A 17394-nucleotide genomic window follows, 5' to 3' on the forward strand; every position below is an offset into this window, starting at 1 on the left:
GGCCACAAAGGCGTCGAGCTGACATTTTCTTTTATATAGAATGATATCAATAATTTGAATTTCTGTACTTATATATATAGTCGTTCATCAAATAATATTAGAACAAGTGAAAAGCTGTCAATGTAACAGCAAACCGGGTTTTCTTTTATGTGAACTGTATCTATAATCCATGTCAACCCGTATCCAGTGAAACGGAGTACCCTATATGCAATATTTTGCCCAAAAAGTTTTTTCATAAATAATCAGAAATCAAAATCCTATCAATATGCACACCTCTGAACTATGTACAATTGATCTGCAAAAGAACAGCTTCCTATCTTGAAAACTGTAGGAGGAGGAGTTATCCGTTCAATGAGGGTACCCTATATGCAATATTTTGCCAAAAAATGACTAAGTTCAAAATCTGGTATTTTTTCGATAAATTATCAGAAATCAAAATCCTATCAATTTGCACACCTCTGATATATGTACAATTGATCTGCAAAAGAACAACTTCTTATCTTGAGAACTGTAGGAGGAGTTATCCGTACAATGAGGGTATCCTATATGCAATATTTTGCCAAAAAATGACTAAGTTTAAAAGCTGGTATTTTTTCGATAAATTATCAGAAATCAAAATTCTAGCAATATGCACACCTCTGATATATGTACAATTGATCTGCAAAAGAACAACTTCCTATCTTGAAAACTGTAGGAGGAGTTATCCGTACAATGAGGGTACCCTATATGCAATATTTTGCCAAAAAATGACTAAGTTTAAAAGCTGGTATTTTTTCGATAAATTAACAGAAATCAAAATCCTAGCAATATGCACACCTTTGATATATGTACAATTGATCTGCAAAAGAACACTTTCCTATCTTGAAAACTGTAGGAGGAGTTATCCGTACAATGAGGGTACCCTATATGCAATATTTTGCCCAAAAATGACTATGTTCAAAATCTGGTATTTTTTCGATAAATAATCAGAAATCAAAATCCTAGCAATATGCACACCTCTGATATATGTACAATTTCCTATCTTGAAAACTGTAGGAGGAGTTATCCGTACAATGAGGGTACCCTTTTGGCAGCCGCCCGCCCGCCCGCCCGCCATTTTCACCATTTTAATAACCCCATTTTTCCGTTGGAAAACCCGGTTAATAAAAAAGGAAATAAATTACGTTTTGTGCTGTTTCAAAAACAATAATCAGTATATTTCGTTATAAAATAGGTAGTGATGAGTTTATAATACAATAACTCATCATGGTTACTAAAATCGAAGAAATTTCAAAGTTCAAAAAAAATTATTAAAAGTATGTTTTATTATTATAATTAGGGACACACTGTTAAAAAGTCTTTGCACATTTCACAGGCTCATTATTTGAATACATTAACAGTGTGTCCCTAATTATAATAATAAAACATACTTTTATTTATTTCAATTCCCGTTTGAAACAAGATTCCCTATGCTATGGTTGTTTACAAACAAATCCACAACACGTGCTATCTAAAGTGCTCGACCAAACCAACTGCATTATCGTGTTTATTAATTGCACAAAATCTCTAGATAAGTTTATCGCTTACAATTATTTTGGAGACCATGCCCGATAACAAATACATTTACATATCAAATTTTTTTTTTATCGGGCACAGTCTCCAATCAAAATGTAAGCGATAAACTTAAATAATATTTTAGTGAATGTTTACATTGCACCTTATTGTATTCATCCGCCATTTCTTGATTAAGCAAATTTATACTAATGCAATGAGTTGTCAATAACCAGGGAGGCAAAGTTGTTTTTATACACAATTTAGTTGAATAAAAGGAATACAAATCTTGTAATACGTTTAATACTTCAAGGAACTTATTTTTTATGCGCATTAAAAAGGCGGTGCAGTGCATGAATTTTTGGACGATTGCCAATCTAGACGATCGCTAGAAGGATGCCGAGCATTAGCTCGACGCCTTAAAAAATCATTGCTAAATTCAACATTTGGACAAAATTATAAGTTCAATGGAGCTAAAATTCCTAGAAAGTTAAATGAATTGGAACTTCCTAGTAATTAGCACATCTACACATTGTGTCCTAAATACTTTAAAAGTTTCATATTAAACATGATAAAATTCTGTGCAGCTGTTTAATATATGTTTTGCTTAAAATCCAGGACTGACTGAGATAGGTTGAAATCATTATTCTCTAACAATTCCATTACATGGGGTATAATAATTGCACAATTAGCAAAACAAGATACATTTTGGAATTGATAATGATCTGACATTTACAATTTATAATTGTTCAGTTTAATATTATATACTTCATGTGGATATTTTTTTTTATAATATTCCACATTCAGAAAATAAAACTTGTATAACATGATGTTTCTCACTCAGCAACAGACAGCCATGTTTGGATGATCACAAAGTGTGAAATAAACAGGATTCAGTATTACAGTCCATGTGAATTATACACAGCTCAATTTCAGCTGCAGATGTTGAACAAAGTGACAAACAACATGTGTGGTTTTGAGAGCAGACTAGATTTGTACAGAAACATTTACAACCTGTCAATATCCCAGCTATCTCCATTATACGGCTTGTGTTGAGCTGGACATGGTGTCCTGATCAGGACGGGGTCTGTGTTCATCTACAACAAGTCATTAATTAGCTGTTAATTAATTAATTACATACATTATATGTAACGATAGAGCTACATCTACAAATTAAAACTTTAAACTGAATACATGATACTTGGTCTATCATTTGTTTAATTAATTAAGTCAATTAACATGTAACAAAACATCTGATTACAAATACATGCGTCAGTGAGTTCTACCTTCGTTTAGTTGATGAGTTGTTGTGACGAGGTGTCGTGTATCTGGTGTCTCCATCAGGACGGGGTCTGTGTTCATCTACAACAAGTCATTAATTAGCTGTCAATTAATACATACAGTATATGTAATGATAGAGCTACATCTACAAATTAAAACTTTAACCTGATTACCATGACACTTGCTTTATCATTTGTTTAATTAATTAAATTAAGTCAATTAACATGTCACAAAATAACTGATTACAAATACATGTGTCACTCTATATATTTCATAATTAAATACAACAACCTGCTATTTCTATTCACTAAATACAATGACATGTAACTGTACATTTAATTAATAAAATAATGTATCTAATTTGTCTTTATTTTAGATAAACACTGACTCCCAATGACTGGTAGATACAGCTAACCCTGTAACAATGAGTTGTTTATATTGACAAACAATCACACAGATAAACATGTCTTACATGTATCTTATTGACTGATAATTAACACGGACTATGTGTCTTAGTTATCTATATCTAATTAATGTGAATGATAATGACTCAGACTTACCTGTCAGAGCGTCCTGTCTGGTGATATACCTGTAGACACACACCTTGGTGTTGTATCCGACCCAGAGACGGTGAGTGTTGACATCATAACTCAGGCTCCATGGTAAACCCATCTCTTGTGATTTTGTCAGTAGATGTGACAGGAACTGACCGTCCTTATTTATCATCTGTACTGTTGTAACATCACACACCAGGATGTGTGACAGCGCGTCAGTACAGATTCCATGTAGCCATAGTCGTGATCCTGATGGATGTCCTGTGTAGGAGAAACGATGTCTTCCTCCACGCTCTGTCACCACTACAGCACGAGACTCAAAGTCAGACACCACGACATCCCCATTGTTGTTCTCTGTTATATAGTTAGGTGTACTATACAGTCCCCGTCCTGTGTTGTTGTTCTGTATGGTTTGTGTGACTTGTCCACTCTGGTTGTACCGGGTTACCTTGCCTGTTACCTTGCCTGTCTTTGTATCATAGTTATACATCCCGACCAGTAGATCCCCAGTGGACGGGGACCAGTACACACACTCTGGTAGCCATGTAGAGTCTGTTCTCTCTATAAATGTGGTGGTTGTTTTCATATCCTTTGACAGTTTGTTGATGTTATGTTTCCTATCTTTATAAATCAGTTCACTCTCACTGTTCACTGTGTGTAATCCAGATATATCACTATCTGAATCCTCCACACGATGTAGAGGGACACCTGTTGTGTCTGTCAACATGAGATTGTTCCAATCACTGACCCAGACCCGGTCTGATGTCACACAGGAAATGTGATAACAACGATCAACACCTGTCACTGTGAGAGATTGATGGAGCTCAGCACTAGACGTCAGTTTCAGCAGACACTGGTTTCCTACGCGTCGGTTTCCTCTCTCTGTGATTTGGATTGCACTCAGTGACTCCATCACATCCTCCTTGTTGAGTGACTCAGTCATGGAGAGCTGGCTGGTGTGGAGTGTAAGATGTATCTGGGGGAGGGCTGTCTTTGTGAAGGAGAGGAATTGTAGCGCACTGAATGTGAATGCTGGCTGTACATATCTGTGTTCATATCTCCTTAGTCTGACAATATGTCTGATCATTTCTATCTTTTGTTTTTTACATCTGTGTTTGAAATCAAAGTAACATAACACATTATTCAATAGTTTATATACCACATCATCAATGAGATCCTTCAGGTTCTGGGCCTTTGTTAACATCTCTGATTGAAGGGGGGAGAATTCTGTGTGACAGGTTTTGACATCAGCTTTGATTCCTGTCAGGAGAACAGGTCTGTAAAAGAGAGCCTCACTTCTGATGGTGTGAATGGTTCCTCTGTGTTGTTGTCGCTTTGTTTTATAGGATGTTCCAACATCAAGTTGTCTGTGAGTTCTATGTTTTCTACAGTGGAAACAGACAGGAACTTGACAAGGTTCACAGTACTTTGTATAAACATGGCTAGGATGTCTCACACAGATCTCTTGTGTTGGGATGTAGTTGATTTTATCACGGTGTGACACAACATCATGGTCTATTGTTTGGAGATCTTTTACATGGTTCTCTTTACACTGGGGACACAGATCACATGGACACGATACACAATGGTACGCTGTGTCCCCCGGACACTTAGAACACTGATTTACTCCGTATGGGGAGCTTGCTGTGATGTATGGGGAGCTTGCTGTGATGTATTGCGAGCTTGCTGTGATGTATTGGGAGCTTGCTGTGTCCATGATGTGGGCGGTCTGGGTCACAACCTGTTCAATGAAAATAAAGAGTTTTAGGATTATTATTGTTTGTATAAACATTCAATGTCAAATTTTAAAAGAAATATATTTGGGATTTTTAAAGATTAATATATTTTCTCTACTTGGATAATTGACAGTCTATTATTCTGGTTCTGATTATAGAGACACTCAACCAGTAGAAAAATACAACATAAGATTGCTGAGTGAGAAAGAGGTGCTCTCTCTCTCTCTCTCTCTCTCTCTCTCTCTCTCTCTTTATCCCTACATTTCTTTCTGTTTCTCTCTCTTGGATGTGTACATAATTGAGAAAGTGTACTATATGATTTTCTAGCAGAGAAAGTCAGAGAGAAAAAAAAAATAAGATGTAAAGTACACATCACAATTAAGTTAATTCAATTACCGGGTATTTACTGTCTCAATTTACCTAACATGTACTCCTGCTCTTTCTATTTCTTTCTCTCAATCTCTGTTTCCCACAATTTCAATACTAAACATGCACTCTCTCTCTCTCTCTCTCTCTCTCTCTCTCTCTCTCTCTCTCTCTCTCTCTCTCTCTCTCTCTCTCTCTCTCTCTAGATCTTATTCCTCCTCTCTCTCTGATTTTTTTCTAACACATGCTTTTTCTCTGTCTCCTCAGATTTCTCTTCTAAACATGTATTTTTGCTCTCTCTTTCTCTCTTTCAGACAAACTCCATTAAACATGTGCATGTACTAAATATATCTTACTCTCAAAGATGTAATCTCTCTCTCTCTCTCTCTCTCTCTCTCTCTCTCTCTCTCTCTCTCTCTGACCTATTCTTATAAACATGTGCATCTTACTATTGTAATTTCTCTCTCTTTTTCTCTCTGAGTGACTCTCTGTTAAACATATGCATCTTTCTATTTCTCTTAGACATGTAATCTCTCTCTCTCTCTGTGTCTGTCTGTCTGTCTCTCTCTCTCGCACATTATTACTCCTTCATTCACTATCTCTAATTTTACAGCTCAACAAGTACTTCTTATCTCTCATTCTTTCTCTAAGCCTCTGTCCCTCATTATTTCATAAATAAACATGTAAACACTTTCTATCTTTTATGTAAACATGTGTATCTTGCTTATTCTCTCAGACATGCAGTCTCTCTCTCTCTCTCTCTCTCTCTCTCTCTCTCTCTTTCTTGTGACTTACTCTTATACATGTAAACATGTGCATCTTATTCTCTCAGACATGTAGTCTCTGTTTCTTACTCACAGACTTAGTATGTAAACATGTGCATCTAACTATTTTTCTCAGACATGTATTCTCTCTCTCTCTGTCTCTCTCTCTCTTCTCCTCTGACCTACTCTGTTAAACATATGCATCATTCTATTTCTCTCAGACATGTAATCAATTTCATTCTTTTATTATTACTTTCTCTCACTATCTCATGATTTTACAGCTAAACATGTACTTCTTATCTCTCATTAAATCTGTTCTCTTGCTTTCTATCTGTTCTCTCTATCCCTCACACTCTCACTACAAAACCTCTCTCTCTCTCTTCTAACATGTAATCTTGTTTTCTATCGTCCCTCTCTTCTCTCTATCTATCTCTCTCTCTCTCTTTCAGATGAACTCAACTAAACTTTGTCTCTTACTCCCTTACTCTTGTTGTTCCATATCTATCATTTAATATTTATTGTTCTGTATAACATGTCTGTTTGCTCTCTCTCTCTGAAACTTGCTCTTATACATGTAAACATGTGCGTCTTACTTATTCTCTCAGACATGTAATATCTCTCTCACTCTCTCTTTTCTCTGACTTACTTACTCTGTTAAACATATGTATCTTTTCTTAGACATGTAATCTCTCTCTCTTTCTCTCTCATTATTACTTTCTTTAATTGCTATCAAAATACAATTCACACCTAATCCTCAAATTTGTGCAAAATGGGAACCCACCAGTGTATACATGTTAATTACTGGTTTACGTCCCATGCTTTGCTATTCCCTTAACCCTGGTTGATTTTTAACTGCTGCCCCCCCCCCTTAGATAAATCAGCCCTGATATTACCACAAAGGTATGTTTCTCCTCGTCTAACATATCAATAATCAAATTGGAATGTGGGCAATAGTTATATTGTCAGTTCCTGGGTAAGAAGTTGATGTTGACCTCGGCCTATGCTCTTGAGAAACAGTTCTTATCCCAGTACTAACACAATGACCACTGCCCTCATACCCATTTAAAAGATGTATACTACATGTAAAATGTCTATGAATGACACACGACGACAAACGTGGGATAGCAATGGGTCTCCTGAGTAACTCAGGTGACCTAATAATACAGAGTATAGCTACATGAACATGGTGATATTACATGAATACTATACCACATATATTCTCTCTTTGATCTTTCAGTCAACAGCACAGTCAAACACAGCCTGGGAACCTGTAAAAAGACCATCAACTGTTACATTCTAGTACTTGTTGATAGCCCGCGCAATTGCGGGATTTAATATTACATACATTTATATGATACAATGCTTCACAAGATATCTGTGAGCCAATGCTCACTAGTGATACCCCTGCTCTGATGTAAATATGCAAAATAAGCAAAGTCGACATTTAACAAAAAGCTGGCATCCGATTGGTACAGAAATATATCCCATAATATGGCATGCCTAAACAAATAGTGTGTTAAAATTTCAAGCATCTGCGATTAATAGCTGCTGAGAAATCTTTGAGGAAAATTTGTTTGAAAATTTTGGCTTAAAATAAACAAAGTCGTCATTTAACAGGAAGTTGACGTTCGATTGGTACAAAAATATATCCCGTGATATGGCATGCCTTAACAAACACTGTGTAAAAATTTCAAGCATCTGCGATAAATTGTTGCTGAGATAAATGTGACAGAAATTTTTGTTACGGACGGACAGACAGACGGACAGACAGACATACGGACAGACACACAAGGGTAAAACAGTATACCCCCTCTCCTTTGGAGCGGGGGTATAATTATATGTTGATTCATATTTTTTGGTTTATTTATGTAAACATAGAGTCTGATTTTTTTCTTAGTTGCTTTATTAACCTTTTGTCAAACTCGCAAAAATCTACATTTACTATATTAATTACTGCTTACTCTCAAACATGTACCTTCAATCTATGTTTATTCTCTCTCTCTCTCTCTCTATCTCTCTCTCTCTCTCTCTCTCTCTCTCTCTCTCCACACACACATCACCATAACTTAGCTATAGAAATGAGGGCCGACACAGGATTTGCCTTCTGTCTGATTGGATTGAAACACTGTTTTTCAAATGTGACACATATCTTCAGTATGTTCTTATTTACAATTCATCTATGAAATACAGAATGTAACTTTTTATAATAAGGTTATAACACATGGATAAAATGCAGTTGTGTCTTTACCCCATGTAAAGAACAGACTATAATTGCTATCAAAATACAATTCACACCTAAACCCTCAAATGTGTGCAAAATGGGAACCCACCAATGTATACATGAGAATTACCGGCTTATGTCCCATGCTTTGCTATTCCCTTAACCCTGGTTGATTTTTGACTGTCCCACAGGCAGATAATTGGACTATACCCCAGCCCTGACATTACCACAAGGATATGTTTCTCCTCATCTAACACATCAATGATCTAATAGGATTGTGGGCAATAGTTATTTTGTCAGTTCCTGGGTAAGAAATTGATGTTGACCTCCGCGTATGGTTTCGGGCAACAGTTCTTACCCCAGGACTAACACAATGACTACTGCCCTCATACCCATTTAAAAGATGTATACTAAAATGTCTATGAATGACACACGACGACAAACGTGAGATAGCAATGGGTCTCCTGAGTGACTCAGGTGACCTAAAAATACATAGAATAGTTACATGAACATGGTGATATTACATGAATACTATACCACAAATATTCTCTCTGACCTCTCAGTCAACAGCACAGTTAGACACAACCTGGGAACCTGTAAAGAGACCATCAACTGTTACATACTATAGACTGGTATAACCTATCAGTCAACAGTCAGACACAGAGAACCTGTAAAGAGACCATCAACTGTTACATACTACAGACTGGTATAACCTATCAGTCAACAGTCAGACACAGGGAACCTGTAAAGATACCATCAACTGTTACATTCTAGTACTTGATGATATCCCGCACAAGTGCGAGATTTAATTATATATACATTAATATGATACAATGCTTAATATTTCAAATATTTTTTTTGTTCATTTATGTATATATTTTGTCTGATTCTTTTCTAAATTGTTTTCTTAACCTTTTCTTTAAAATTAAAATAAAAAACCAACTGCATGTCTGGATTATTACAGGAGTGGGGATGACAAATCCAAACTAAAATGGATGATATATACATATTACAAACCTATATTTAAGTATTGAATCCTTATTTTTTGAAAGTCTCATAACTGCAACGGTGTGTGCATACAAATTGAATAACGCGCGTTAGAATACGGATTTAATGCTTTACATATTTATACCTTCATGCCTTATACCTCAAAATTACTATATTATCCTATGGGTAAGTTCAAATTAATGGAAGAGCCACAGTAACAGCCACAAGTGTGATCTTTGATTTTCGTTTGTGATGTTGCACTTAACAGCGTTCAACGTTTGTGACGTCACAATTAAAACTCGTGATTTAACCTTTTAGTACCCTGTCTGTGTTATGGTGCTATATCTGCAGTAGCTTTACATGCAAAATATATGTGGAATGTAAATATACATATTATATACCCATCAGTTTTTCTTCCTTGATACTGTCAATTTCACAGTTTGATCTGAGTTTCCGGATCACCACACTGTGGTTTTCCGATTCCGTATCACTGCTCTCTGAAACTGATAACATCTGTATTTTAGCCTGTTTTTAAAAGAGTTTATATAAAATACAGTCAAACTTCGTTATCTCAAACTAGATGGGACTGTTTAAAACCTTTGAGATATCTGAGTATTTGAAATATCAAGGTACAATACTTAAAGCGGAAGGAAAGTCAAAAACACATTTTATTTATATTAATAAAGTGTTTTAAATCATCACACGTGGTCATGCTGTGTTGAAAATAAACTACATAATTAAGCTATAATGCACGTTTGAAGTTAGAGAAATTGTATTTACACGAGATTGACATGATGTAGAACTCTTTTGTATTGAAAACCAAGTTTGGTTTACATACACGCATACAACATATAAAGTGCTCTGAATAAAACGCTGGTTTACACCTTTCGTTACTCAAGTTATCGTCTGAACAAAAATAATGTTTAGATTCAAAAGTCAATCCAAAGAATATTATATGTATGCATAAATATATTATTTTTTATTAAAGCACACAGTGGGCCAATTCATTTCATTTTGTAATCCTACAAATTTATTCTTATCAAAATAGAATGATGTCGATTATTTGTTTCAAGGACCCCGCCCCCTCTTCTCAGTACAAATGTATTATATATTCAAATACATTAATGTATTAAATTAATTAAATTAATTTATTAAAACATCCTACCATATTCACCATTCTATTAATGATCACTATTGATGTGGATCATTTGTAGTATAGGAAAACGGTCTAGGAAAAACAAAACATTTTTTTATGAGCATTCATCGCCCAGTCACCTTTCAACTTTCCTATTTTATGTATACATGATTTATTCATATAGATGTAGAACACAATCTGTTCATTGTTTACAAATTAATGTATAAGGTTTGCTACCAATCTTTCCTGTATTAAAATGTATGAAATTAAAAGACGCTAGTGTATGCTAGTAATGTAACTGTGAAACGATAAGCACGTGCCTTTATCATTGTGATGTCATGATCAGAAAAAGTTCACACATTATTGAACGTTTTCGCTATTCAAAGGTTCATAGAAGGAAACATATTTGCAACTATAAATATCAAGTATTACCTTCTATGTATACTCTAAGTAAATTCCCAGTAAATATATTCACCCTTTACATAATCATTCAATATAATTTCATTGCTAGCCTAGTATCTACAAACTCCCACTGACTTGGATTCGGCTTTCATAAAGTTTGCGATGCGGTTTTTAGATTCATTTGTCGATGAACAAAAAAATTTATACAGTCATTCCTATATTAATTTCATCTTTATATTACTTATTAAACGTATATATACTCTATAAACATTTTTTTTAAAAAAAAAGGGGGTTCTGTGTCTGACCAAACGACTTGTCTTGTCACTAGTACATTGAGCTGTTGGATTGAAACAACTTACCCCCTCCTCCCTTACCTGAACTAAGTTACAACAGTTTTTTTCTTCAACACTTTACATATACATGAATGACACGATTTCGAAGGTTTGTTTCCGGGTCAGCCATTTTATTTCAAGTTGATTTTTAAAAATATCACGTTTTATCTCACATAGATTATCACTGGCATGATATATGGAAGAAGTAGACTACATGTAGGATATATGATATGACAAACCTTTTGTTTCACTGGGAACAATTATCTAAACGGATAGAAATAAACTTTTCTTTCCTCTTCCCAAATGCAAATCTGTCTATCGTCTGTTCGGCATACGTCACAGCGATGCCTAGACGCTTCGCCACCTAGACATTTCGACCCCATGTCGTTTCGGTACCAGATAATGAATACATGTATATCGCTTTTCAAAGATAGAAAAAGCGGTTCGAATATTTAGTTTTAATGTAATAATCGGTCAACTTAGTTTTTATTATTACTTAATTTCATCTTTATATTACTAAACGTATATATACTCGAAGTAAACTTTTTTTAAAGTAAGGGGGTGGGTGGGGGGATGGGGGAGGGATAAAAATGAATTTGAGACCACGGATGACTTCTAAAGCGATCCTGTATTTCTACATTTTTCGCAGAAATGTTTGCCAGAACAATTCAAGTGAATTTATTGGTCAGTTTCACTGTATGTGCTTTGTTTTATTAATTCATGTCAAATTTCATAATGCGTTTGTGAAATGAAATTGTCTTTTTGACGGCAATCCTGCTACCTTCATAATCTGTCCCAAGTTATTGCTTCCATCACTTGTTGATGATTTTTAATAAAGATACATATACCTGTGAAAGAAATACAAATGACATCGATATAGGGGAATATGTCCAAGATATTTTCATTGAACAATTATCATTTTCACTCAAAAAAGTTCACAGGAACGAACACAAATTTATTACGGAGATTTATAATGAACACCTGAGGCAGTAGAGGGGGCGTTTCAAAACAGATAATCTGGATATTTTTCATATTAGTGGATGAACATAGTTTGAATGCAAACTGAAAGGTATTTATGATTATCAAAATATCAAGCAAAAAGTGATGGAAGCAAAAACTCGGGATACACTTCACAGAAAAATATATCTTTCTCTCTGTTTTGCTATAGGCCTATATATTGCCGTTTTTTTAAATTTATCTTTGACTCTATTTGTTACTTTTTTCTCTAACAGGTTCTCTCTCTCTCTCTCTCTCTCTCTCTCTCTCTCTCTCTCTCTCTCTCTCTCTCTCTCTCTCTCTGTGTGTGTCTCTCTCTCTGCTACCTCCATATATAGAGTATAGCATTCCTGTCCAGTCACGATGAAGTGTGTTTGTTTTATAACAGAATGTCTGATTCTGACTGACACCGGAAATCGTGTTTATTTCAGCAGCCAAAACATCGCACTTGTTGAACTGAACACAAGCACATAACAACATGTCATGGACACTCGGTACACGCACTTTTGCACCAAATAAAATAATCAACAAGTTGCTGTCCTTTAAAAAAGGACTACAATACGTGTACCATTTGCATGTGTTTCCAACGAAAACGTGAAAGCCTTAAGATTGTCAGAGATTCCATCGACTCTAGCTCTCTGCTTTTAACCACTAAATTTGTACATTGTATTACGTATACATATATGTATAGCCCTGACTTTTTATCTCATAATTTAAAGGGTTCATACTTCTAAAATGATTATGATCTATCTATGAATGAAGTTTGCATGTAAAGTATCAGGCATTTGGTGAATTCTACTATCTGCGCACACATTACGATTCGCACTACTTTGTTAAATAACGTTATGCAGTGACAGCTTTGTGTAAATTAAAAATTTCATATTTTGATGCATTTTTCTTGAGATTTAAACTTTTATACAGTGACATAATTATTCAATCATACTTAAATGCTTAAAAAAATTTAATGGGAGAGTTCTCTAGCCTTGCCTACTATAAAAGTAAAGTTAAGTTACATGTGTTTTCGGAAAACAACAAAACATTGCAAATTATGCTATTTGATGCATGTTGTAGTTTCGGCATAACATAAACTTATTTCATAATACTGATAGTTCATGTCACATGACAATCATTTCTTAAAAAGGAATACTTTGTTTCTGTACTGTTTACCGACAACTTTACAATTATAGCGCCTTTAAACTTATGTGTGCATAAGGCACGGAATCCCGATCCCGATTCAGATAAACGTGTGCTAGCCTGGTTCCCTGAGCTACCCATTACGCACAGGAACCAGGCTAGCTCATGCGCAGACTAAATTTTCCCCATAGCATCCGGTTTAACCTCGCTTATATATTTTCTGCGTGGACCTCAGGGTCCACGCAATGAAAGCAAAATATATACGGTAAGAATCGTATGACATAATGGATTTTTTTTTTTATGAATTACAGCTAGAAATGTTATTCACATTATAGACACAATCAATTTAAGAAACAGCATACATTAAACATATAAATCATAACAAAGCTATTAATATACATTAAACATATAAATTATAACAAAGCTATTAATATACATTAAACATATAAATCATAACAAAGCTATTAATATACATTAAACATATAAATCATAACAAAGCTATTAATATACATTAAACATATAAATTATAACAAAGCCATTAATATACATTAAACATATAAATCATAACAAAGCTATTAATATACATTAAACATATAAATTATAACAAAGCTATTAATATACATTAAACATATAAATTATAACAAAGCTATTAATATACATTAAACATATAAATCATAACAAAGCTATTAATATACATTAAACATATAAATTATAACAAAGCTATTAATATACATTAAACATATATAAGCAGCAATCACCAAGATATATATATTTCAACTTTTAACCTAAGGTGTGTTATTTTGTTTGCCCCCCCCCCACCCTCCTCCCTTCTCCCAGAGGAAGCTAGGGGGGGGGGGGGGTACAGAGGTCTATTTTTGGTAGCTTTACTACACTGCTTTAATAAGTTGGGGGGGGGGGGGGTGGGGGGTTAGCTTAAACCACGCCATCGTTTAAAAATCGTCAGCGCAAGACACGTCCTTTTCTTCCTATAATTAGGCAACTTCAAAACAAAGAAATGTTTGCAGGCTTCAGGATCGGGGGCGGATTAGGGGAGGGGGGAGGTGGATGGGGCCTGCCCTCCCCCACACTTATGTGGTATTTCTTACTTATCAACAATGCATGCGTAAGCGAGAGAAAGAGAGAGAGAGAGAGAGAGAGAGAGAGAGAGAGAGAGAGAGAGAGAGAGAGAGAGAGAGAGAGAGAGAGAGAGGGAGAAAAACCACATGTACAAGATCAACCCTGACTCTTAATACAAATGTGAAGTATGGGGGTTCGAAACTGGGGAGCATTTTTAATTTAATCTTCTAATAAAACACATAATTTCCGCTGCATTAGTACTATTTGGAGTATGCTCCAAAAGCTGGTGGAGGGAATTCTTACGTCTCTAGAGGAAAACAGAGCACGGAAATTCATGTAAAAAGTCCTGACATGTAGACAAACTGTACGTGTATCCAGATCAATTATTTCTGAACAAAATATAACACATTATTTACATGTATATTATGCCCTTTATCATCTGCGAGCATGGAGATGTGTCTGCATCTATAACTGATGAAATTCTCTCTCTCTCTCTTTCTCTCTCTCTCATAATTTTTAGCTTTTATCATGCGTGTTTTAATTAATTAAAGTACTATCATAAGTTTACATAAACAAGCTTAATTTGTATAAACTGTAAATTACCCGGGTTAGAGAGAGAGAGAGAGAGAGAGAGAGAGAGAGAGAGAGAGAGAGAGAGAGAGAATTACAGACCGTTAATTACCTCGTTCTTTTAAAAGTTGTTTATATCTACGCTCCTTACCTCTTTTACAAAAACCTTTGACATAAACACAGTTTGTTGATAAATTTCCCATTAACACTGGATTTATCAAATTCATCAGTGTTGAAACATAATCGTACACGCCTAATTAAGTGTATCAAATACGTCAGACCAACAAAATACAAAAGCCACCCCACGTGCTGAACCTACATGTATACACTTCGATTCAATCAAGTCATCGCCTTTCATGTATGCATGTTTTAGACTTTCCAGATCTGTTCAAGCTCGCCCCTCCTTTGCACAAATTGCACTACTGTAATGATAAAACCCTGAGACTATCAAAAAACCCTGAGGAAACCCTGAGAGGCACTGAGAAAACCCTGAGAGACCCTGAGGTTTGCACTGAGGGTACTGAGTAAACCCTGAGAGACCCTGAGGTTTGCACTGAGGGTACTGAGGAAACCCTGAGAGACTCTGAGGTCGGCACTGAGGGTACTGAGTTAACCCTGAGAGACCCTGAGGTCGGCACTGAGGGTACTGAGTTAACCCTAAGAGACCCTGAGGTCGGCACTGAGGGTACTGAGTAAACCCTGAGAGACCCTGAGGTCGGCACTGAGGGTACTGAGTAAACCCTGAGGTCACTTAATTCATCTACTTTCATACAAAATGATAGAATTCATTCTTTTAGTAGACGTTTATTTGTTAATTCATATATATTCATGTTCATCAACTTTTGCTTATTTGTTAATTTCAAAGGGACAGAATTTAATATTTATGTTAAACAATTGTATGTGCATTTATTTAAATGTACAGGTATGATTATCAATGAAATATATTGACAGTGTTAACTTTTATATCTATGAATAAAATAGTATATAACAATACATTTTTAATGAAATCTTCATATACATATTGTTAGTTGAAAATCAAAAACATTGCTTCAATTACAATTTTAATCTGCGTGGCTCCTCGTAAATATTACACTGACTGTCAATTATACTGGGGGTCTATCTATAATGTTGCCAGGAAATACACTCATATATGATTATATGTTTGTCTCATGAAATAATAGAAAATCCTTTGTTATAAATTAAATAATATTACTTTATGAGGAGAGAGAGAGAGAGAGAGAGAGAGAGAGAGAGAGAGAGAGAGAGAGTATATATGCCACCTGGACAAATTTTCTCTGTGTATACTTGTATCATTATACCCTATCCAAAATCAGTCGCCCGTATAAATTACTGTCGCGTGCCGTGGGTAGAAATCTCTGCGTATTGCTAAATAACACTGGAGTCCATTATGTACTTGTACATACAGTTAATTAGTGGTCTCAATTATCTGTTGTAACTTTTCATTGTTCATTACCTATACCGGCTTCTGGTTGATCGATTCAATTAAACTTAATGTCATTATTACAAAACTTAACCGGCAAGGCATTAAATCAAATACAATTAAATATTTTTTTTATAAAACCGAGTATGCATGGTATCTTACATGTACATCAATTTATTAGATTAGAAAAACACAAAATTCAAAGCTGCACTAGTACTGTAATTAGATTATACATGCATGTATTAATCTAACATGTATGTGCAATGTCATGAACCTTGTATTCTATGGAAAAGGTAATAACAAACATACATGGATGCAACCTGCTGTCCATATTAACGGAAATTATAATAAAAATGTCATATTGACGAAATAGGCGATGAATTTTAATATGTCCGAATTTGTCAGTTCAGAAATGTACATGCACGTGTCTGATTACATTCAATTTTCATATAGTTAACTAAGTATATATCAATTATTTTTAAGCACTTGTATTTAAATAATAATTGAATATTGGTACATTGTATGTATCATGCACGCAACCCCCCCCCCCCCCCCCCCCAAACGGAATATTAGAATTTTCATGGTTTCAATAAGTTGCAATATTCTTTTCTTTTTTGAGGGTTTGTCATGATTTTTCGGATCAGTATGTTCCTTTCAAAACGATGCGACGAGTGTGCATTTGAATGCGTTCCCATTTTTACTATATATACATGTACATAGGCTAAGCATTTCACGCATTAAACCTTCACCAAAATTCCATTATTAGATTCACATGTCTGAAAGAAAAAAAAAAGAGTTTTTCGTAAGACATCAGCTTCAGCCCAAAAAGTGATATTCCTTACCGATAACATTTTAATAAATGTTTAAA

At 35.0% G+C, this 17394-nt stretch overlaps 1 protein-coding gene across 2 annotated transcripts in view; it reads right to left on the reverse strand.

The window, feature by feature from the left end:
- LOC128171382 (uncharacterized) overlaps nt 1-17394 on the reverse strand; it is a 194975-nt gene that overhangs the window by 1261 nt on the left and 176320 nt on the right. The window contains exons 4-6 of one of the 2 annotated variants that reach the window (XM_052837173.1): nt 7441-7499; nt 3372-5106; nt 2545-2627 (exon numbers count right to left, since the gene is read on the reverse strand). In XM_052837173.1, the coding sequence (XP_052693133.1) occupies nt 2569-2627; nt 3372-5082 (1770 nt within the window). In that variant the 5' untranslated portion in view covers nt 5083-5106; nt 7441-7499 and the 3' untranslated portion in view covers nt 2545-2568. Of the gene's footprint in view, nt 1-2544; nt 2628-2812; nt 2893-3371; nt 5107-7440; nt 7500-17394 lie in introns of those variants that run through there. The other variant, XM_052837172.1, reaches the window with a different exon arrangement.

This window comes from Crassostrea angulata, chromosome 2, assembly GCF_025612915.1.
Source record: "Crassostrea angulata isolate pt1a10 chromosome 2, ASM2561291v2, whole genome shotgun sequence".
In the NCBI taxonomy this organism is placed as follows: domain Eukaryota; kingdom Metazoa; phylum Mollusca; class Bivalvia; order Ostreida; family Ostreidae; genus Magallana; species Magallana angulata.